We start from the raw sequence: 22,418 nt of genomic DNA on the forward strand, positions 1-22,418 counted from the left end.
TGGTCCCTACATCCGGAGGTATTTCTTCAGCTCTGCCGTCGTTGGAGAACCCCGGACGTAGATCTGCTAGCTTCTCGCCTCCAACAGGAAAGTCCCACAGTGTGTATCCAGGGCTCGAGATCCTCTCGCAGTGGGCGCCGACGCCCTGGCCATTCCTTCGTCGCAGTTCGAGCTCCCCTACCTGTTTCCTCCCCTGCCTCTTCTTCCCAAGCTGTTGAAGAAGATCAAAGCAGAAGGAATTCCAGTCATTCTCATCGCCCCGAATTGGCCCAGAAGGTCTTGGTTCGCGGACATTGTCAACCTTCTCGCGGATGCCCCCTGGAAGCTTCCAGACAGGGCAGATCTGCTGTCTCAAGGCCCGATTTTGCCACCCCAATTCTCGGACGCTCAATTTAACGGCGTGGCTGTTGAGACCGAGGTTCTGAAACGAGCAGGATTCTTCGGTCGAGTAATTCATACCATGATCCGAGCCAGGAAGCCATCATCTTTCAAAATTTACTACCGTACTTGGAAGGCCTATTTCACTTGGTGTGAGGCCAATAACATCGCGCCCATGTGCTTTTCGCTCCCTTCCGTTCTGGCGTTTCTTCAGGCAGGGCTGGATGCGGGGCTTGCTCTCAGTTCCTTGAAGGGTCAAGTGTCGGCGCTGTCCATTTTGTTTCAGAAGACGTTGGCCTCCCGCCCTCAGGTCAAAACCTTTCTTCAGGGCGTGGCTCACACGGCTCCTCCGTATCGAGCGCCCGTGGATCCATGGGATCTTAATCTGGTTCTTGAGGTTCTGCAAGGTTCTCCTTTTGAACCTCTCAGGGATGTTTCCCTTTCTCTCCTTTCTTGGAAGGTAGCTTTTCTGGTGGCCATCACTTCCATCCGGCGCGTGTCAGAATTGGCGGCTCTTTCTTGCCGCTCTCCTTTCTTGGTACTTCACCAGGACAAGGTAGTTCTGCGGCCTCCGCCCTCTTTTCTTCCGAAGGTGGTGTCCTCCTTTCACCTCAATGAGGATATTGTTCTGCCGTCCTTCTGTCCGAGTCCAACTCACCCTCGGGAGCGGTCCCTGAACAAGCTGGATCTGGTCAGGGCGATGAGAGTCTCTGTCTAGGACGACTTCCTTGTGAAAGACACTCTTTTCGTCATTCCAGATGGGGCGTGGAAAGGTCACCCGGCTTCCAAAGCTACTATTGCTCGCTGGATCAGATCGGCAATTTTGGAGGCCTACCGGGTTAAGCATCGAGTGGCCCTTCCGGGGATCAGAGCGCACTCTACCCGGGCAGTGGATGCTTCCTGGGCGGTACGCCACAGAGCCTCCGCGCTGCAGCTTTGCAAAGCTGCAACCTGGTCTTCGGTTCACATGTTTGTGAAATTCTACAAGGTCCACACCTACGCTTCGGTGGACGCCAGCCTAGGTAGAAGGATCCTGCAGGCAGCGGTGGTGAGTCCACTGGCCTGATGGAAGTTTGTTTCCCACCCCAGGGACTGCTTTGGGATGTCCCATGGTCTCTGTGTCCCCCAATAAGGCGAACGAGAAAACAGGATTTTTGGGTTGCTTACCGTAAAATCTGTTTCTCGGAGCCTTCATTGGGGGACACAGCACCCTCCCATGTTCTACAACTCCTGTTCTTACGTTGGTTGGTTACAGTTGAGTTGTTTGTTCTGTTTTCAATCTATTGTTACTTCTCCTACTGCTTTCTCACTAACTGAGGAATTCACTGCCGGTCGGTGGAGTGTACACTGCGGAGGAGGAGCTAGCCTTTTTTTGTGCATAGTGTCAGCCTCCTAGTGGCAGCAGCATACACCCCATGGTCTCTGTGTCCCCCAGTGAAGGCTCCGAGAAACAGATTTTACGGTAAGCAACCCAAAAATCCTGTTTTTATTAGGGTCACACTCCAACTCAATAACAGTCATTAAATGAAAATATATTTAAAACTTAGTGGTGGTGTTTCCTGAAGCACTTTCTGCTTTTAAAAAAATTGTCACTTTTTACTGCCAGAAAGATCCATAGTGTGAACATATCCTAAAGGAGCATTTCCATAACAGATCTATAGGGATCAACAACCAATTGTGCAGTGTAGATCTGTAGAATTTGTATCTTCCTATTTGGAACTTTTATCGTTTCACATAAAATGCATTGCATGATGAGATTTTCATTTTGCTGTTCCTTAGAATTACCAAAAAGACGGTTTTCCACAGTCCGAGCTTCACGCTTTTGTGTCGGAGTGTAAGGATTTACCAACTTCTGGACGTTACAGAGAAGTGGAGGACATGTCTGTGTCACTGCTGTGTTGCTGTGAACGGTGAGGTTCATTAGATTTATTGGGGGGTGAGCGGAGCCTGCAACATACCTGGCATATACTGGCTGGGTTTTACAGCCGGCATCTGCCTGTAACAGCAATAACTGGAATGGACCCTGTTTGCTACTTAACTGTCTAAAAAATGGCCGCCCCCATGGGGACTGCTGGAGGCTTCCATGGCTGTCATCTTGGCTTCCCTCTGCAGCCCAGCCTTAAAGGGAATCTGTCATCCTTTTTTCTGCCTATCAGCTGCCGGCATTGACATCAGGGGCTTAGCTACAGCATTCTGTAATGCTGTAGCTAAGCCCCTGATGTAACCTGAAAGATGACAAAAACACATTAGATTATACTCACCGGAGTGGGCAGTCCGGTCCGACGCCTCCCATCTTCATGCGATGTCGTCCTCTTCTTCCCTTCCTGTAGTGGCTCCGGCGCCGGACCTCTCTGACCTTTCCCGGCGCCTGCACACTGCAGTACTCTGCTCTGCCCGCACCGGAGCCACTACAGGAAGGGAAGAAGAGGACGGCATCGCGTGAAGATGGGAGGCGTCGGACTGGACCGCAACACCCATCGGACCGGACCGCCCACTACGGTGAGTAAGAAAAACACGTTAGATTATATCTTTCAGGTTACATCGGGGGCTTATCTACAGCATTACAGAATGCTGTAGATAAGCCCCTAATGTTAATACCGGCATACTTAAAGGGGCTAAAAGTGTAAAAAAAAAAAATCTAAAAGTTTGAAACATCCCCTTTTCTCTGTATATTTAAAAAAAAAAATAAATAAAATTCTGTGATACTAGGATGGGAACATATACGAGGATGGGGGGATATTGGTACTGAATTCGGGGACATGACCCCTATAACACTGTCAGCAGCAGATGATCCAATGCGTTTTATAGCCTAAAAAATACGGTATTCGGTATGGGAAGGATTGGTGCATCTCCTGAAAATAAAGTTGATCCCTTTAATTCTAGTTCCTAGACAAACCGTTAATATAACATCTCTTTTTTTTTTTGCATTATCTGTGCAGGTAGAAATTATCCAGAAGATGAAGATTGTTTTCTGCCTCCATCTGTCGATATCTCTAGATACAAGCTCGGAAAAATCTATGAAAGGGAACTCTAAACCCTGAAGTGCATCCTAATGAGAGGGGCTGCTACAACTTTCTCAGAACTGAAGATTTGGGATATAAAGTGGTGAATAAGGAGGCAGGGACTTTTCCAGATTTCCTCACCGTCGTCCTCATCCCATTGAAGGATGCTACAGTCAATCTCTGAGAAACCTGAAATGGCTGATACCAGAGACTGATAGCTTGTATTCTACTGCACAACAAATAGGCTCTAAGTTTGGTGTCCCTGGTCTCGGCACACCGTTACCAATGGGCATTGTTGCTATCTGTTGTGTACGCGCTGTGTCCTGTCCGAGGATCATATCGGATTGTGTGGCTTGTGTACAGTATGGCGGCATAAACTCTTCCAAGGTGGAGTCCTCAGAAATACCTGTCACGCGATCCTCCGTTTTCTGCCTGTCTCTCTTATTGAGAAATTCAGACTAATGGGGATCTCTATTAGTGATGCCAAGTCCAGGTGGGCAAACATGGCACAAATGGCACCAAATTTATCACAATGATGCGGCTCGTCAGTCATGTTAGACGGACATCTCTCGCTTATACCGCTTCATGTACATCTGTCTATGCCAATAATTTCCGTAAGAAATATGGTGTATCCTGTCATTATACAAATTCCTCTTGCAAATTTTCAAAACTGTTCAGGTTGGTGTAACATGTCGAAAAGCACATAATAAATTTGGCGCATGTCTTTTATGTTTTTTGCTTGTGGTTTTTTTTTTTTTTTTTTTTTTTTTTACATTTTCTGCTTAGTAAAACTGTTTAGGTATCCTGCCTATAGGTGGTGGTGACAAGAGTCAAATGTACTCGGCGCACAAGATGGTGCAGGGCAGATCTAGTAGGATCGTGGTCTTATGATGGACATGTACACTGATCTGTGGCTGTAGTACCTTTTTATTTTTTTTTTGCATTGGCGCAAGGCAACTGAAAGATGCACCAAATTCATTAAAAAAAAAGCGCATACCTCTTAGTGAATTTTTGGAGCGTTCTTCTCCATAGCCGTGATAATCGGCCTCAGTGATTTGAAGGAAAAACAGGAAATAAAAATCCCTAAAATAAAAAGTGGCTGCTCTTTCCCCCCAAAAAAAACAGTAGCCCACCTGGTTGCATCTTTTATTACAGCCTAGGTCCATTCACTTTATTAGAACCAAACTGCAAAATATTGGCAATAGGTAGGAGTCTGAAATTAGACATTCCCTAAGGGTTAGGTACAGGGGTTCTTAAGTAAGAAAAGATCATAAAGAGCTCCCCTCTCTTCCCCTGCTAGGACTAATCAGTGATTGACTGTTGTGTTTGAAAATATATCAAGAACTGTTCAATTTCCATGCAGCACCCCCTCAGGAGAAACTGGGCATTACATGAAACCAATGCACATTTACAGGTTGCCTGTGTAGAGGACAAGCCCAATCCTCCAGAACAAGAGATGCTACACCATGGCCAAATATGAGAATCAGAAAAAAGGACTTCCTCTCTTTTTTTTTTTTTTTTTTTTTTTTTTTTTCTTAGACTTTAAGTTAGACTCGCATACCAAAAAAGAAATAAGGGCCACCCTACTGCTTGGTTGGATAACAGCAGTTAGCAGTGTCAAGACCTCAAATGTTTTTAGTGCACCCCCATTAAGGCATTTAGGGACAAGTGTATCGCTCTCTGGTAGACAGATATGTTTGTGGGTGCTCAAAGGAAAAAAAAATTTTTGGCAGCTCACCAAACCGTAGCAGATGTGAAGTCTGGAGGAATGCAATCAATCCTGGGCGGTGCAGGGAACTTGGATTCCGGAAAATCTTGTAGGCACAATACTTAGGAGATGTTCCAGCAACTTCGACCAAAGGATGGTTAAAATCAAAAGACTTTATTCAAAAAAAAATGATTAAAAACAGAATAGATGCATAAAAAACATATGGTTCACCAATGAGACAGATGCTTACGCGTTTCGGACTAGAGGGTCCTACTCATAGCTTGATTGTGGGTGCTGTATGATGCTTTAGGAATACCAACACCCCCAACCTCCCTCGCAAAACAGCTGACATGGCTGCCGACAGAGAGACCCCTCCCTTGATATCCGCTCGACAGCACTGTCCCATCTCCCGGTCTCTGATCTCCAGACTTGCCCATGGTGTCCCAAATCAGAATAAGGGCTCGTTCAGACGAGTGTATAATTTTGTCCATGTGCGTCCCTGACCCATGATTTCTAGTGGCCAATTTTCCACGCAGAAAAAAAAAATCAAAGCGTGCACTAGTCCGGTCCGTTTTGATGAATTTAACAGAAAATAAAATTTTCTACAGCACAAATTAAAAAAAAAAAAATTCGAAAGTGATTTAAAAATATTCAAGTGATGACTCCAGGCCTAAATCCCTTGCTTTCTTTCACACAGCTATAAAGTTAAAACTGCAAAATGAGAAAATTAATTTAAAAATTACATTGCTTTATTTGCCAATATCGGTTGTGTTTTTTCCTACATCTAAGGCCTCATTCAGATGTCTGATGTTTGCGTACGAGTGACATTCTATGGAACCATTCCAATTTTTGATTGGAAGATTGAATCAAAATTGGCAAAGCAAGTCAATGGGTCCATGAAAATAATCAGATCACATTCAGATGACATCAAGTGCAGTCTGATTTTCACTTAAGCCCCTGTTACACACTGCGATATCGCTAGCAATATCGCTGTAAAGTCACCGATTTTGTGACGTTGCAGCGATATTACTAGCGATATCGCTGCATGTGATTCTTACCTCCGACCGGCTCCCCCGCTGGTTTTCGCTGATCGCGCGAGAAGCTGCTGGACCATTCCTCGTCGGTCACTTCCTGCGGCGCTTCCTACTGTGATGAAGAGCGACGCTTGGAGCCGGGCGGGAGGACGCAGGATCGCCGCGTCTGACAGGTAAGTAGCGATCCTCGTCCCCTGCGATGTCGCTGGTGAGATCTGCCTGAGTGGCAGCTCACTAGCGACCACCCAGCGATTCACAAGCAATCCTGACCACGTCATATCGCTGGTCGGGATCGCTGGTGAGTCGCTAGGTGTAACTGTACCATACTGTCAGAATGGGGAAGGTGGAGATTTTTCTTTTTTTTCATTTTCTCCACATGTGAGAATATCAGATGGCAATCGAACCACACTCTGATCAGAATAATCAGTCCAATTTCCTTGTATGCGAAAAAATCGGATATCTGAATTGGTCCTAATATGGAGCAATTGCTAATGTTTTTTTTTTCTTTCTTCCACACACATTGTTTAGGTCCGGTATCTGACATTTTGTGTGGTTACTAATTTTTATTTAATGGCCTTCGGCTCAACCTCGAGCCATGGCCACTTGATGGATGAACGAGCTGTAGGAAGATCGATCTTGTGCAGCCTAGATAGGTCCACCAGGGTCTTCTCCACCATTATCTTGATAGTTTCAAGCCATCAGGTTGCTGGTCTTCCTCTTCTCCTTGTTCCTTCTATTCTTCCAACCATGATGTGCTTCTCCAGTGATCGCTCTCTTCATACGATGTGTCCAAAACAGGCAAGTCGTAGCTTGGTGATCCTTCCTTCGGGGGACATGTCTGGCTTGATTTGCTTGTTCTCCTTGCCATCCATGGTATTGATGACATCCTTCTCCAGCAACTTTCGAAGGCGTCGGTTCTTTGTCATCCAGGTTTTGCATCCATATGTTACCACAAATGAGACCAACTATGTATGAGCCATGTCTTCATTACCAGTGAATTGTTCCTCGACTTGAAGACCTTGTCCACTGAGCGGGTTAATTCCACCATCCTGTAGTCACCACTAGGGGGCATTCGCTTCCCACAAGTTTAGAGCGAGGTCCTACCTAACAGCCAAAAACCTTCACGCTCATATAAGTCAATGTGGTTTACAAATGGATTGTGGCTTTACCATTAAGAATCAGCAAGTATTTTCCATGTAATTTTTAACAATCCATAAGAAAGCCCAGTGACCTGCATGACGCTGCAGGCTTTTGGTGGAACCACAGCCATATGGCTTTTGGTACATGTATTTTTTGTCTCCAGCTATGGCTGTACACACCTAACAGACGCAGTTTAGACAAGTGCTTGTGGGGAAAAAAAAAACCACTGCAGCATGCACTAGTTTCCTCCATAAATTGGATGAGAATCGCCCATTCAAGTCTATGGTTGCGAAAAGAGAAATCGGATGCCATATGGAGCTGCAGGATAGCATCCAATATTTAAAGATACATTGCAGTTCTGTAACATAGGAAACTAAAAGATAAATAGCGGATGCTGTAAAAAAAAAACCAAAAAAAAAAAAACTTGTACGTGGATGACCAGTGAGAAAAAAATAGTGTAGGATTCTCCCTTATTTTTATTAACTAGCTAAGGGAAGGCAGGCAGCTGTGAACTGTGTTAGGGTCCCGTTACACATAGTGACGCTCCAGCGATCCCGACAACGATACGACCTGGTAAGGATCACTGGTTCATCGCTACATGGTCGCTAGTAAGCTGTGAAACAGGCAGATCTATTCACCGACGCAGCAACGATACGGCGATCCGTATAACGACCTCGACGGTCGTTGGGACCTTGACACACAGCAACTATTCTGACGACTCATGCCTGCTTCCCTGAGTTCTGCGTCGCCAACAAGGTTGGTCGTCGGCGTCAAACACAGCGATGCATGCTGGACAGCAGGACGCCAACGATCAAAAAATGGCCTAGGACATTCGAGTACGATCAGCGATATCCAGTGGGGGGGTGGTCGCCGCTATGCGTCACAAAACCTGTGACGTTTCAGCGATCTCGCTATCGATCTTGTTATGTGAGATGGGCCTTTATTATTCTGTTAAGTGGCCACTATCAGTAGATCTTCCAAGATTATTATTAACAGCTCCCAGCTGTCTGCGTAGCTTTTACTGGTTATAATAAAGGGAGGAACCTCCCCCAAAAAAATGACATGGGGTCTCCCTTATTTTTTCAATAACCAGCAAGGCTAAGCAGACAGCTGTGGGCTGAAATTAATAGGCTGGGAAGCTGCCATGGATATTGACCCCCTCCCAGTCTAATAACATCAGCCGTCAGCCAGCTCAGAAAGGGCACATCCATTAGATGCGCAAATTCTGGCGTTTAGCAACAGCTCTTACCACTGTGTGTATTTGCAAATAAGTTTTTAGGGTTGATGTCAGCTGTTGTTTATAAGACACCCCCCGTTACTAACCCCGGAAGTTTAAGTAAAAAAAACACACAGAGCAAAGTCCTTTATTTGAGCAAAACCCTTCCCGACATTCTTTTACCCATTTATTAAGATCCAAATTAAAGAAAAAAACAAAGTAATCCTCACCTGTCCTCAAATAATCCATAGAGATGGTGTCTAATGACGAATCCCAGCTCTGCTCCATCTGGATGGTGTCTCGAGAAATGGCAAGATGCGACCGCTCATCACTAGAGTTGAGCGAATTTGTTCAGGTTCCCTCTTATTCAGCAAGCTATAGTACTAAGGCTACTTTCACACTAGCGTTGTGCGACGCACATCGCAATGCGTCGTTTTGGGGAAAAAACGCATCCTGCAAAGTTGCCCGCATGATGCGTTTTTTCTCCATAGACTAACATTAGCGCCGCATTGCCACACGTCACATCCGTCGTGCGACGGATGCGTCGTGTTTTGGCGGCCCCTGACCCCTGAACTAAAAAAAAAATGAATAGAAAAATTACGTGCAAATTACAAATAGGCAAAAAACACCCAAAACTATGCAAAGAAAAGGTGAAAAATACAATAAGTAATTGGGCTCGATAGCTATTCAGAGGAAAAACACAGTTGGAAGTGCGGCTTGGGAGGAGGCGACTAGTCTAAGATTCAGCGAATTTGGCCCTGTGGATCCGCAGCAGATTCTCCTGCGTTGTACAGTACCATTCTATTCTATGTAGATCCAAAAACGCTATGCGTATGTGAATCCGCAGCATGTCAATTCTTTGTGCAGAATCCTCAGCGGTTTTACACCTGCTCCATTATAGAAATCTGCAAGTGTAAAAACACGGGAAATCCGCACAACATCTGCACTAAATACGCAGGTAAAACGCAGGTCATTTTACCTGCGGATTTAGCCAAATTCATGCAGAAAAATCAGCAGCAGAATCTGCAATGTGTGCACATACCCTCAGGTCTCCACAGGCTTCTCCCTGCCGACTCAGATTAAGGCCGGGGTCACACTTGCATATGGTATCCGATGCGAGATGCTAATGAACCTCGGCTCCTGCTCTGCTGCGGAGAGGATCAGAGCACCGCTGCGGAGGAGGCGGAGAAATGAATTTCTCCATCTCCTCCATTGCTGGGGTCAGCATATATCGCACATCACTCGGATGATATCTGAGTGATGTGTATTGTCTTACTTGTACTCCTAGGCTTATATGGGTGCTAGTGAGCCAAGACTCAGCCGTGTGTCGGTGCCAATCACAGCATGCTGCGATTTCACTCGCACGTTGAAAACGGCCGAGAAAAAAAACGCTGATGGGAGCTGCCCCATAGATGAATACTGGTCCAAGTGCTATACAATGTTTCATCGCATAGCACTCTTCCATATTCATCGCTAGTGTGACCCGGCCTAATGGGCCTTTCCTTATGTGTGTGTATAGTAAGACACCTGTCAGTCTAGTTGAGTGGGTGGGGAGGAGTCTGCGGGAACCGGCCTCTTGGACTAGTCCCTGTGATTCCAAATTTGCAGGAGCCGATGTGATTCATGATGCCCTTAGTTATGGCAGTATGAATTGTCCTACAAGAGCCCCCTCTAGACACCTGGAGTGATTGAGTGTGGGGTACACTTAAAAAAGACCTTTGCATGGTTTTATATCCATGCAGAGGAGATGGGCCCCAGGACTGGCCATTTTGATTGGCTGCTTAGCTCTGCAAAGTGAGATTCAGTGAGCAGCGTTGCCTATAGCAACCAGTCCATATTCAGTGAGATCACTGATCTAGTCTACGGTGACAAAATGAAAGTCAGAATCGGATTGGTCTACGAGAATTTCAGTTCCTACGGACAACGACGTCTCTACAACATGGCTGCAATAATCTTTCTCCATTGGGCCTATGGCTGTAACGTGACATACAGAAACCTCTGTGCAGCTGACAACTTCATTAGTACAGCGGATAAAGGTTGTCAGTGAGAATTACGGCCTAGGCCGCATGAAAATCTCCAATCATTACAGTGATCCGCATATAATGGACTCAGGGTCCCGGGGGGGATTCTTGGGGGACATAAATGATTCTCTGACCCTACAGTGAGAAACTGTAGCTGATGTAAATGACAAAAATAAAGCCCCTTGAAGCCCCTGAATTAAGCAGTTCAAGCCACAAGGAACGCCAATAAAGCCCCCCTGCTGTGTGCTCTCCCACAACGAGTCGTGAGGGGGCTTGCCGGGCCGGAGCACAACCTGCGAAATTATCTTGGCATCTCCTAAATATCTTAATGTTTCATGTCACACTTCCAGTATAATTTATGACTTAGGATATGGTTGAGAAGAAGCGGGAAAACAAAACAATAGGGTTAGCTTTACAATAGGACCCCTGGTATCTTCTGTGATCGCAGACCACACTCAGTATTCTCATAATTTTTCATATCTCAAAAGTGAGAATTAAAGGTTTATTTTCTTTTGCAAATATGGCACGCATCCCCTTTAACAAAAAAATGTGGGTGCAGTTTAGGACAAAAACAGAAATAATTTACAATCTGCATATGACGGATGGGTTGTTGCTAGGCGACCATGTTTACGTCTGCGTAAGAATGAGGTGACGAGGAAATAATTAGGGACGTGAGGCCGGAGGGTCCACCTGTCCTAAATGTGTATGCGACGTCATACGGATGAATGGCCGTTATTGTCATGCGGATGAAAGGCCGTTGTCACAGGGTCTCTATGACCTGTCAGATCCCTGTATACAGTGCCGCACAGGATGTAATAACGCGGCACCGATTACCATGTGATTGATTTGTGTGGACTCATCACAGGTGGCACATTAGACCTATCCTGCCAAAATCCCACAGGTATCGCTGTCACTTCCATCACATTGGTATAAATCACATTCCAGCACTTTTTAGTCATTTCTGGAAAAGCCAGGAGACAACCAAAATGGCCGCCACTGAAAACAAAAAATCCTGAAAGAAGAATCAACCTAATTATTATGTACCAATATAGTCGTGGAGTATCTATCACTGCAGAATTTGTAGATCCGGACTCAGGAAAAGCGATAAAACATTACCCAAAATGTAATCACCCAAATTTCTTAGGACAGGTTCACACTGAGTTTTTGGGACATTCAACAATAATGAGTTTTTCCAGCGGAAAACATTAATTTTTGGATCAGTTGTTTGAGGAGTCTTTAGGGAAGTTCACACAGTGAACAGTTTTTTTCTGCATTAAAAACCACAGAGTCTTGGCAGGAAAACCCCTGCATACATTACGCACTTTTTTATGCACTGCTTTAATTCATTTTTTTATGTATTCAATTAAATGGGTAAAAAAAAATGGAGCAACAACGATGAAAGACTTTACATGCTGCGGTTTAAGGCTGTGTGCACACGCTGCGGATTAGGTGCGGATTCATCCGCGCGGATTTTGTAAAATCCGCAGGTCAAAATACCTGCGGTTTTACCTGCGGATTGCTCTGCGGTTTTTCATCTCCTCAATGGAGGAGATGGCAAACCGCAGCGGAATCCGCAGAAAGAATTGACATGTCAATTCTTTCTGCGGATTGAAAACCGCAGATAATCCGCGCGGAAAATTCCGCACCGTCTGCATTGCGGTTTTTGATTCCCATAGGGAATCATGGTACTGTACACCGCAGGAAAAACTGCTGCGGGTCCACAGCGGCCAAAACCGCTGCGGAACCGCAGCAAAATCCGCAGCGTGTGCACACAACCTTAGGGTCTGTGCACACGTTGCGGATTCTGCTGCGGATCCGCAGCAAATTCTCCTGCGGTGTATAGTACCATTATATTCTATGTAAAACAAAAAACGCTGTGCACATGCTGTGGAAAAATCTGCGCAGATTTGCTGCGGATTTGAATCCGCAGCATGTCAATTCTTTGTGCGGATTCCGCAGCGTTTTTACACCTGCTCCATTATAGGAATCCGCAGGTGAAATCCGCACAAAAACTGCAGAAAATCTGCGCTAAATCCGCAGGTAAAACGCAGGTCATTTTACCTACGGATTTAGCAAAATCCGCTCGGAAAAATCCGCAGCACAATCCGCAACATGTGCCCATACCCTTAAGAACAAGCACCTAGCTCAAAAAAATACAAGCAAAAAAAAAACCGCACCGTGTGAATTGGATTTTAGAAATTTAGTTTATTTTGGTGCCGCTGTAAAATGTGGCATTTTTTTCTGGGCATAAAAGAACTAATGGAAAAAATTAGGAAGAACTATAGGGGTGAATAAGCCCTTGGTTTTCTTGAAGAGGTTTTGGAAGAATTTTTGATTGGTTAGTGTCTAGTTTGAAACAGATTCCATCAGGATCTACTTTAAAGAAGTGACATGAACTTATTTTTTTCTGCCAGGTAGCATTTTTCCTAACTACAAAAAAAACTTCACATATGAACAGCAAAGTGCATTTTCTATAAAAATCATAAACAAATTTAAAAAAAGCTACAATGAGTATTTTGTGAGTTTTTGATGTTGCAGATTTTCTTCAGCATTTCTGCACATATTTTGCTAATTAGGTTACTTGCAGGGGTTTTTTATGTGTTTTTTTTACCACGTTCTTTGATGCTGCAGTTTTTGTCTCTTTTTGTTATGTCGTGTTTTAAATGAAGGTACTTTGCTTTTTAAACTTTTTTTCAAACTCTTATTAGTTTTAAACAGTGCGTATCAAACCAATAACATGTCGTAAGATCCATGTCAAGTAGTCTTTTCCATTCTGTTCAATATGACATTATTGTCAAACAATAAACTTATCCAGACTCTAATCCCTTCCCTTAATCCCCCCCCCCCCCCCCAACACCTTTTTTAAACTCCTTGGTGTTTGGCTTTTACAAAACTTCATGTGTGGATTACACGCGTTTTTGAAATGTGCTAAAAACTCAAATGCATTTTTTACCTGCGGAATTTCCGCATCTAGTCTATGGCCGGGGTCACACTTGCGAGTGCAATGCGAGTCTCTCGCCTCAATTCCCGAGACTGCCGCCGGCACTCGGGAGCGGAGTGTGCGGCTGTAGTGTGGTCATTTGCGTGTCCATTTTTACCAACCATGTGTCCGTTTTTACCATCAGTATGGTCATCTGTGTGTCCGTTTTTACCATCTTTGTGTCCGTTTTTACCGTTAGTGTGGTAGTCTATGTGTCCGTTTTTATCATCAGTGTGTCAGTTTTTACCATTAGTGTGGTCGTCTATGTGTCCGTTTTTACCCTCAGTGTGTCCGTTTTTACCATTAGTGTGTTGTCTGTGTGTTTGTTTTTACCTTCAGTGTGTACATTTTTACCATTAGTGTGGTCATCTGTGTGTCCGTTTTCACCGTTCGTGTGTCCATTTTTACCATTAGTGTGGTCATCTGTGTCCGTTTTTACCATCTGTGTCCGTTTTTACCATTAGTGTGTCCGTTTTTACCATTAGTGTGTTATCTGTGTGTCCGTTTTTACCATTAATGTGTTATCTGTGTGTCCGTTTTTACCATTAGTGTGTTATCTGTGTGTCCGTTTTTACAATCTGTGTGTCCGTTTTTACCATCAGCCTGGTCATCCGTGTGTCCGTTTTTACCAATAGTGTGGTCATCTGTGTGTCCGTTTTTACCATCCATGTGTCCGTTTTTACCATTAGTGTGGTAGTCTATGTGTCCGTTTTTACCATCAGCCTGGTCATCCTTGTGTCCGTTTTTACCATCAGTGTGTCCGTTTTTACCGTTAGTGTGGTAGTCTATGTGTCCGTTTTACCATCAGTGTGTCAGTTTTTACCATTAGTGTGGTAGCCTATGTGTCCGTTTTTACCCTCAGTGTGTCCGTTTTTACCATTAGTGTGGTCATCTGTGTGTCCGTTTTTACCATCCATGTGTCCGTTTTTACCGTTAGTGTGGTAGTCTATGTGTCCGTTTTTACCATCAGTGTGTCAGTTTTTACCATTAGTGTGGTAGCCTATGTGTCCGTTTTTACCCTCAGTGTGTCCGTTTTTACCATTAGTGTGGTCATCTGTGTGTCCGTTTTCACCGTTCGTGTGTCCATTTTTACCATTAGTGTGGTCATCTGTGTGTCCATTTTTACCATCTGTGTCCGTTTTTACCATTAGTGTGTCCGTTTTTACCATTAGTGTGTTATCTGTGTGTCCGTTTTTACCATTAGTGTGTTATCTGTGTGTCCGTTTTTACAATCTGTGTGTCCGTTTTTACCATCAGCCTGGTCATCCGTGTGTCCGTTTTTACCATTAGTGTGGTAGTCTATGTGTCCGTTTTTACCATCAGCCTGGTCATCCTTGTGTCCGTTTTTACCATCAGTGTGTCCGTTTTTACCGTTAGTGTGGTAGTCTATGTGTCCGTTTTTACCATCAGTGTGTCAGTTTTTACCATTAGTGTGGTAGCCTATGTGTCCGTTTTTACCTTCAGTGTGTCCATTTTTACCATTAGTGTGTTGTCTGTGTGTTTGTTTTTACCTTCAGTGTGTACATTTTTACCATTAGTGTGGTCATCTGTGTGTCCGTTTTCACCGTTCGTGTGTCCATTTTTACCATTAGTGTGGTCATCTGTGTCCGTTTTTACCATTAGTGTGTCCGTTTTTACCATTAGTGTGTTATCTGTGTGTCCGTTTTTACCATTAATGTGTTATCTGTGTGTCCGTTTTTACCATTAGTGTGTTATCTGTGTGTCCGTTTTTACAATCTGTGTGTCCGTTTTTACCATCAGCCTGGTCATCCGTGTGTCCGTTTTTACCAATAGTGTGGTCATCTGTGTGTCCGTTTTTACCATCCATGTGTCCGTTTTTACCATTAGTGTGGTAGTCTATGTGTCCGTTTTTACCATCAGCCTGGTCATCCTTGTGTCCGTTTTTACCATCAGTGTGTCCGTTTTTACCGTTAGTGTGGTAGTCTATGTGTCCGTTTTACCATCAGTGTGTCAGTTTTTACCATTAGTGTGGTAGCCTATGTGTCCGTTTTTACCCTCAGTGTGTCCGTTTTTACCATTAGTGTGGTCATCTGTGTGTCCGTTTTTACCATCCATGTGTCCGTTTTTACCGTTAGTGTGGTAGTCTATGTGTCCGTTTTTACCATCAGTGTGTCAGTTTTTACCATTAGTGTGGTAGCCTATGTGTCCGTTTTTACCCTCAGTGTGTCCGTTTTTACCATTAGTGTGGTCATCTGTGTGTCCGTTTTCACCGTTCGTGTGTCCATTTTTACCATTAGTGTGGTCATCTGTGTGTCCATTTTTACCATCTGTGTCCGTTTTTACCATTAGTGTGTCCGTTTTTACCATTAGTGTGTTATCTGTGTGTCCGTTTTTACCATTAGTGTGTTATCTGTGTGTCCGTTTTTACAATCTGTGTGTCCGTTTTTACCATCAGCCTGGTCATCCGTGTGTCCGTTTTTACCATTAGTGTGGTAGTCTATGTGTCCGTTTTTACCATCAGCCTGGTCATCCTTGTGTCCGTTTTTACCATCAGTGTGTCCGTTTTTACCGTTAGTGTGGTAGTCTATGTGTCCGTTTTTACCATCAGTGTGTCAGTTTTTACCATTAGTGTGGTAGCCTATGTGTCCGTTTTTACCTTCAGTGTGTCCATTTTTACCATTAGTGTGGTCATCTGTGTGTCCGTTTTCACCGTTCGTGTGTCCATTTTTACCATTAGTGTGGTCATCTGTGTGTCCGTTTTTACCATCTGTGTCCGTTTTTACCATTAGTGTGTCCGTTTTTACCATTAGTGTGTTATCTGTGTGTCCGTTTTTACCATTAGTGTGTTATCTGTGTGTCCGTTTTTACAATCTGTGTGTCCATTTTTACCATCAGCCTGGTCATCCTTGTGTCCGTTTTTACCATCTTTGTGTCCGTTTTTACCGTTAGTGTGGTAGTCTATGTGTCCGTTTTTACCATCAGTGTGTCAGTTTTTACCATTAGTGTGGTAGTCTATGTGTCTGTTTTTACCCTCAGTGTGTCCGTTTTTACCATTAGTGTGTTGTCTGTGTGTTTGTTTTTACCTTCAGTGTGTCCATTTTTACCATTAGTGTGGTCATCTGTGTGTCCGTTTTTACCATCTGTGTCCGTTTTTACCATTAGTGTGTCCGTTTTTACCATTAGTGTGTTATCTGTGTGTCCGTTTTTACCATTAGTGTGTTATCTGTGTGTCCGTTTTTACCATTAGTGTCTTATCTGTGTGTCCGTTTTTACCATTAGTGTGTTATCTGTGTGTCCGTTTTTACAATCTGTGTGTCCGTTTTTACCATCAGCCTGGTCATCTGTGTGTCCATTTTTACCAATAGTGTGGTCATCTGTGTGTCCGTTTTTACCATCCATGTGTCCGTTTTTACCATTAGTGTGGTAGTCTGTGTGTCCGTTTTTACCATCAGCCTGGTCATCCTTGTGTCCATTTTTACCATCAGTGTGTCCGTTTTTACCATCAGTGTGTCCATTTTTACTATTAGTGTGTTATCTGTGTGTCCGTTTTTACCATCTGTGTGTCCGTTTTTACCATTAATGTGGTCATCGCTGTGTCCATTTTTACCCTCAGTGTGTCCGTTTTTACCATTAGGCCGGGGTCACACTAGCGATTAAAACGGTCGAATGCAATGCGATAAAAAATCGCATTGCATTCGAACCCATGTTATTCTATGGGGCAGCTCACATGCTGCGATTGTCACCGATTATCGGATCGGATTCCCCAATGCAAGTCTATGGATGCGATAAAAAAACGCATGGAAAATGCACCAAACGTGTGACTTGCGATTAAATCGCACAACTTCTCCAGGTCTACAGGATAGGGCATCAGGCATTGGCATTGGATGTCAATTTGATGCTTAGATGCGAATAAAATTAGTTCCTTGCCGGAAAATGGGATGACAGACGGATATCTGGCCAAGAATTCTTTGTGCGATTTCGTACCGTTAAAATGGGACCAATTTTTTAATGGTTGTGTGTGACTCCAGCCTTAGTGTGTTGTCTGTGTGTTTGTTTTTACCTTCAGTGTGTCCATTTTTACCATTAGTGTGGTCATCTGTGTGTCCGTTTTTACCATTAGTGTCCGTTTTTACCATTAGTGTGTCCGTTTTTACCATTAGTGTGTTATCTGTGTGTCCGTTTTTACCATCATCCTGGTCATCCATGTGTCCGTTTTTACCATTAGTGTGGTAGTCTATGTGTCCGTTTTTGCCATCAGCCTGGTCATCCATGTGTCCGTTTTTACCATTAGTGTGGTAGTCTATGTGTCCGTTTTTGCCATCAGCCTGGTCATCCATGTGTCCATTTTTACCATTAGTGTGTTTTCTGTGTGTCCGTTTTTACCATCAGCCTGGTCATCCGTGTGTCCGTTTTTACCAATAGTTTGTTATCTGTGTGTCCGTTTTTACCATCTGTGTGTCCATTTTTACCATTAGTGTGGTCATCTGTGTGTCCATTTCTACCATCAGCCTGGTAATCCTTGTGTCCGTTTTTACCATCCATGTGTCCGTTTTTACCATTAGTGTGTCATTCGTCTGTCCGTTTTTACCATCAGTGTGTCCGTTTTTACCATCAGTGTGTCCGTTTTTACCATCATCCTGGTCATCCATGTGTCCGTTTTTACCATTAGTGTGGTAGTCTATGTGTCCGTTTTTACCATCATCCTGGTCATCCATGTGTCCGTTTTTACCATTAGTGTGGTAGTCTATGTGTCCGTTTTTGCCATCAGCCTGGTCATCCATGTGTCCATTTTTACCATTAGTGTGTTTTCTGTGTGTCCGTTTTTACCATCAGCCTGGTCATCCGTGTGTCCGTTTTTACCAATAGTTTGTTATCTGTGTGTCCGTTTTTACCATCTGTGTGTCCATTTTTACCATTAGTGTGGTCATCTGTGTGTCCATTTCTACCATCAGCCTGGTAATCCTTGTGTCCGTTTTTACCATCCATGTGTCCGTTTTTACCATTAGTGTGTCATTCGTCTGTCCGTTTTTACCATCAGTGTGTCCGTTTTTACCATCAGTGTGTCCGTTTTTACCATCAGTGTGTCCGTTTTTACCATCCTTGTGTCAGTTTTTACCATTAGTGTGTCATTCGTCTGTCCGTTTTTACCATCAGTGGGTCATCATTGTTTCTAATAAATTACATATTTTCTGTTATGCTTTGCCATGCGTGTTGTACGTGTTTTTCATGTATCCATAGACTTTTATTGGCCCTTTTCATAAGTGATGCTAGATTAAACACAGACATGTGCATAGCTCTATAGATTATAATGGGTGAGTGTTCTATCCGGGAAAAAAGAAACGGGACACAACACGCACGTCTGAATGAGGCCTTAGAGTAAAATGTTGCACAATCTTTTCAATAAGCTTTAAAAGTTCCATATTAGTCTTCAACTGCGCGAAAGAAAAAAAACACAGATTTTGCATTCCACGAAATTACTGCAGTGCAATTATGCAAAACATTTGTGACTTTACCAAAAGTCTCAAATGATTTATTAGGCTACTGCGTCGTTTTGATAAATTTGGTACAAAAGCCACCACACCAATGCAAAAAGAAAGACAAGATGAAAAATTACTTCAACAAGAGGAATTAGGGTTTAAATGCCCAGAAATCTGGGTCATTTCTAGACTAAATGATGAAGCAGCAACATTTGGCAGCATTTTATATACATTAGGGGCAATATTCTCTATTGTTATCTGTGTATGGGCGGATATAAACCCCATCTAAAGACTCCAGGGCCCCCCTAGCTCTCTGCCTCATCCCAGGGGTCCATTACATATAAACAATGCCTCCATTGTTAGTGCAATCACTGTGTGACTTTCACTCACTGGAGCAAACAAGATTGACAAGATCCCTGCTGGGAGAGCCAGGATCAGGCTTTGTGTCCCCTCATTTACAGCCCTACACCTTCACTGGGCCTGTAATAAACACTGACAGGTCAATTATAATGTCCCCTGCCCTCACACCTGATAATGAGGATTAGATAATCCAACCATTCCTGAGAGGAGGCTCAAGGACCTGTCTGATCCCAACAATGGGGGTAAACACTGACAGGGGGATCTCAGATACTCTCATCTATAGGACTTCTCAGGTTGTTCAGCAGAAAGTTACTGACAGCATTTTATATAAATCCTATCCGTTTATAGGAAAGCTGGGTGACCTCCGACGTGAATGGCAAGTGCACAACAAGAGCATGATCAATATGTGTGACAAGTTATAGTTTCAGCCCTGTTATTTTTCACATAGCATTGACTCCAAGTGCGCTTTTTATATGTAACATCTGCTGCTGAGCTTTATACATAACATCTGCTGCTGAGCTTTATATATAACATCTGCTGCTGCTGAGCTTTATACGTAACATCTGCTGCTGAGCTTTATACATAACATCTGCTGCTGAGCTTTATACATAACATCTGCTGCTGAGCTTTATACATAACATCTGCTGCTGAGCTTTATACATAACATCTGCTGCTGAGCTTTATACATAACATCTGCTGCTGAGCTTTATACATAACATCTGCTGCTGAGCTTTATACATAACATCTGCTGCTGAGATTTATATATAACATCTGCTGCTGAGCTTTATATATAACATCTGCTACTGAGCTTTATACATAACATCTGCTGCTGAGCTTTATACATAACATCTGCTACTGAGCTTTATACATAACATCTGCTGCTGAGCTTTATATATAACATCTGCTGCTGAGCTTTATATATAACATTTCCTGCTGAGCTTTATATATAACATCTGCTGCAGTGCTTTATACATAACATCTGCTGCTGAGCTTTATATATAACATCTGATGCTGAGCTTTATATATAACATCTGCTGCAGTGCTTTATATATAACATCTGCTGCTGAGCTTTATACATAACATCTCCTGCTGAGCTTTATATATAACATCTGCTGCTGAGCTTTATATATAACATCTGCTGCTGAGCTTTATACATAACATCTCCTGCTGAGCTTTATATATAACATCTGCTGCTGAGCTTTATATATAACATCTGCTACTGCAGTGCTTTATACATAACATCTGCTGCTGAGCTTTATACAGTATATAACATCTGCTGCAGTGCTTTATACATAACATCTGCTGCTGAGCTTTATACATAACATCTGCTGCTGCAGTGCTTTATACATAACATCTCCTGCCGAGCTTTATATATAACATCTGCTGCTGAGCTTTATATATAACATCTGCTACTGCAGTGCTTTATACATAACATCTGCTGCTGAGCTTTATATATAACATCTGCTGCTGCAGTGCTTTATACATAACATCTGCTGCTGCAGTGCTTTATATTTAAGTTCTGCTGCTGCAGTACCTTATAACATCTGCTGCTGAGCTTTATATATAACATCTGCTGCTGCAGTGCTTTATATTTAAGTTCTGCTGCTGCAGTGCTTTATACGTAACATCTGCTGCTGAGCTTTATAAGTAACATCTGCTGCTGCAGTGCTATGTAACATCTGCAGTAGAAGTGCTTTATATGTAAGATCTGCTGCTGCAGTGCTCTATTAGATTTGCTGCTGCGGTGCTTTATATTTAACATCTGCTGCAGTGCTTTATATTTAAGATTTGCTGCTACTGTGCTTTATATGTAACATTTGCTACTGTGGAGCTTTATATGTAACACCTGCTGCATCTGTGCTTTATATGTAACATTTGCTGCTGCAGTGCTTTATCTGTAACATCTGCTGCGGTGCCACATGTGTAACTGCTGCTGAGCTTTATATCTAATGTCTGCTGCTGCGGTGTGGGTGGCCCTCCCAGGGCCACGGGGTTACTCGGTATCGGGTCGGTGTCAGCGGGATGTGTCACAGCATCAGTGACCCGGTCCGTGGCCCTGGGCGCCCAATTAATAGGGGGGATTGAATGATGGAATGTAGTTAATGGAATAGTTCATGACGCCACCTGTGGTGTTCGGGAAGTGAGATGTTGAGCCGACGCTGCGTGCAGATCCTCTGGGGCTGGTGGTGTGTTGCAGCCAAGATGGTGAAGCTCCCCACAGGTGGAGCTGTAGCCCCAGGGTAGTGTAGATGTAGGGGTAGAGGAGAGGCATAGGCGGTGTAGAAGCTGGTACCCAGATGTAGCGGTGCTGGGGGTGTTGGCGCAGGAATCAATGGAGGACACCAGGGGCTTGTAGTTCCAAAGCTTTACTCACAGTCTGTAGTACACACAGGTGCGTGCCTCCGTGCTGTGTTCTCCGGGTCAGGGACTCAATCAACCTCCAGGCCAGATGGAATGCTCCCTTCCAACACTCCGCCAACATGTGCCTTTCTGAATGTCTCCTCTTATAGCGCCTTTAAGTCTGAAGTACTCCTAGTACTGAGTTACACTGGAGTTCCTCCTGACAGATGTTGCCAAGAACTCTACTTGTACGGCAGACAGCTGTAGCCTGCTTCCGGGACTCCTTACTCCTGAGTCCCGGCTCACTATCAATGTTGCTGTTGTGCTCCCAAGTCTTAGATGGGAGTAGTGCATTTACAGCCCACTACTCCACCGGTGTCTGCTGTAGGACCATTAGTATCCATACAACCTCGGGGACCGGGCCCCGGCCTTGCGCTTAGAACTTCTAGGCAGGGTTCTTCCTCTAACCCACGTCCTCTGTTCCCTTTTACTCCTACGTTCCTTACTAGTCTTTCCTTCTTATGGAAGATCAGGCTTCAGTTCAATGTCTTTCTCCTTCTTTCTTTTCCCGCACCAGCAGACCCAGGTCACTGAGATCTGCTGCAGCACCTCCTTCCTCCAACCCTCTCTCAGGGATCTTCTTTCCTCACTCCTCTCTGAGTGACTCTCTGACTGACTGACCGACTGACTGACTGACTTCAAAACCTAACCCTTCCCGCTCTTTTATGTATTCTAACTCCACCCGCCTCCCAGCACGTTTCGTGTTCCAAGCAGGGAGCCACCAAAGGTGCTCTGCTACAC

At 44.0% G+C, this 22,418-nt stretch overlaps 1 protein-coding gene across 2 annotated transcripts in view; it reads left to right on the forward strand.

The window, feature by feature from the left end:
* The window catches only part of MCOLN3 (mucolipin TRP cation channel 3), a 42,280-nt gene extending 38,171 nt beyond the window's left edge, over positions 1-4,109 (forward strand). For both annotated transcript variants that reach the window (XM_073544415.1, XM_073544414.1), the window contains exons 13-14: positions 2,158-2,288; positions 3,318-4,109. In XM_073544415.1, coding sequence (XP_073400516.1) covers positions 2,158-2,288; positions 3,318-3,321 — 135 coding nt within the window. In that variant the 3' untranslated portion in view covers positions 3,322-4,109. The remainder of the gene's footprint in view (positions 1-2,157; positions 2,289-3,317) is intronic.
* The last annotated feature ends 18,309 nt before the right edge of the window (positions 4,110-22,418 follow it).

This window comes from Dendrobates tinctorius, unplaced genomic scaffold, assembly GCF_039654945.1.
Source record: "Dendrobates tinctorius isolate UK_male_01 unplaced genomic scaffold, ASM3965494v1 ptg000138l, whole genome shotgun sequence".
Classification (NCBI taxonomy): Eukaryota; Metazoa; Chordata; class Amphibia; order Anura; family Dendrobatidae; genus Dendrobates; species Dendrobates tinctorius.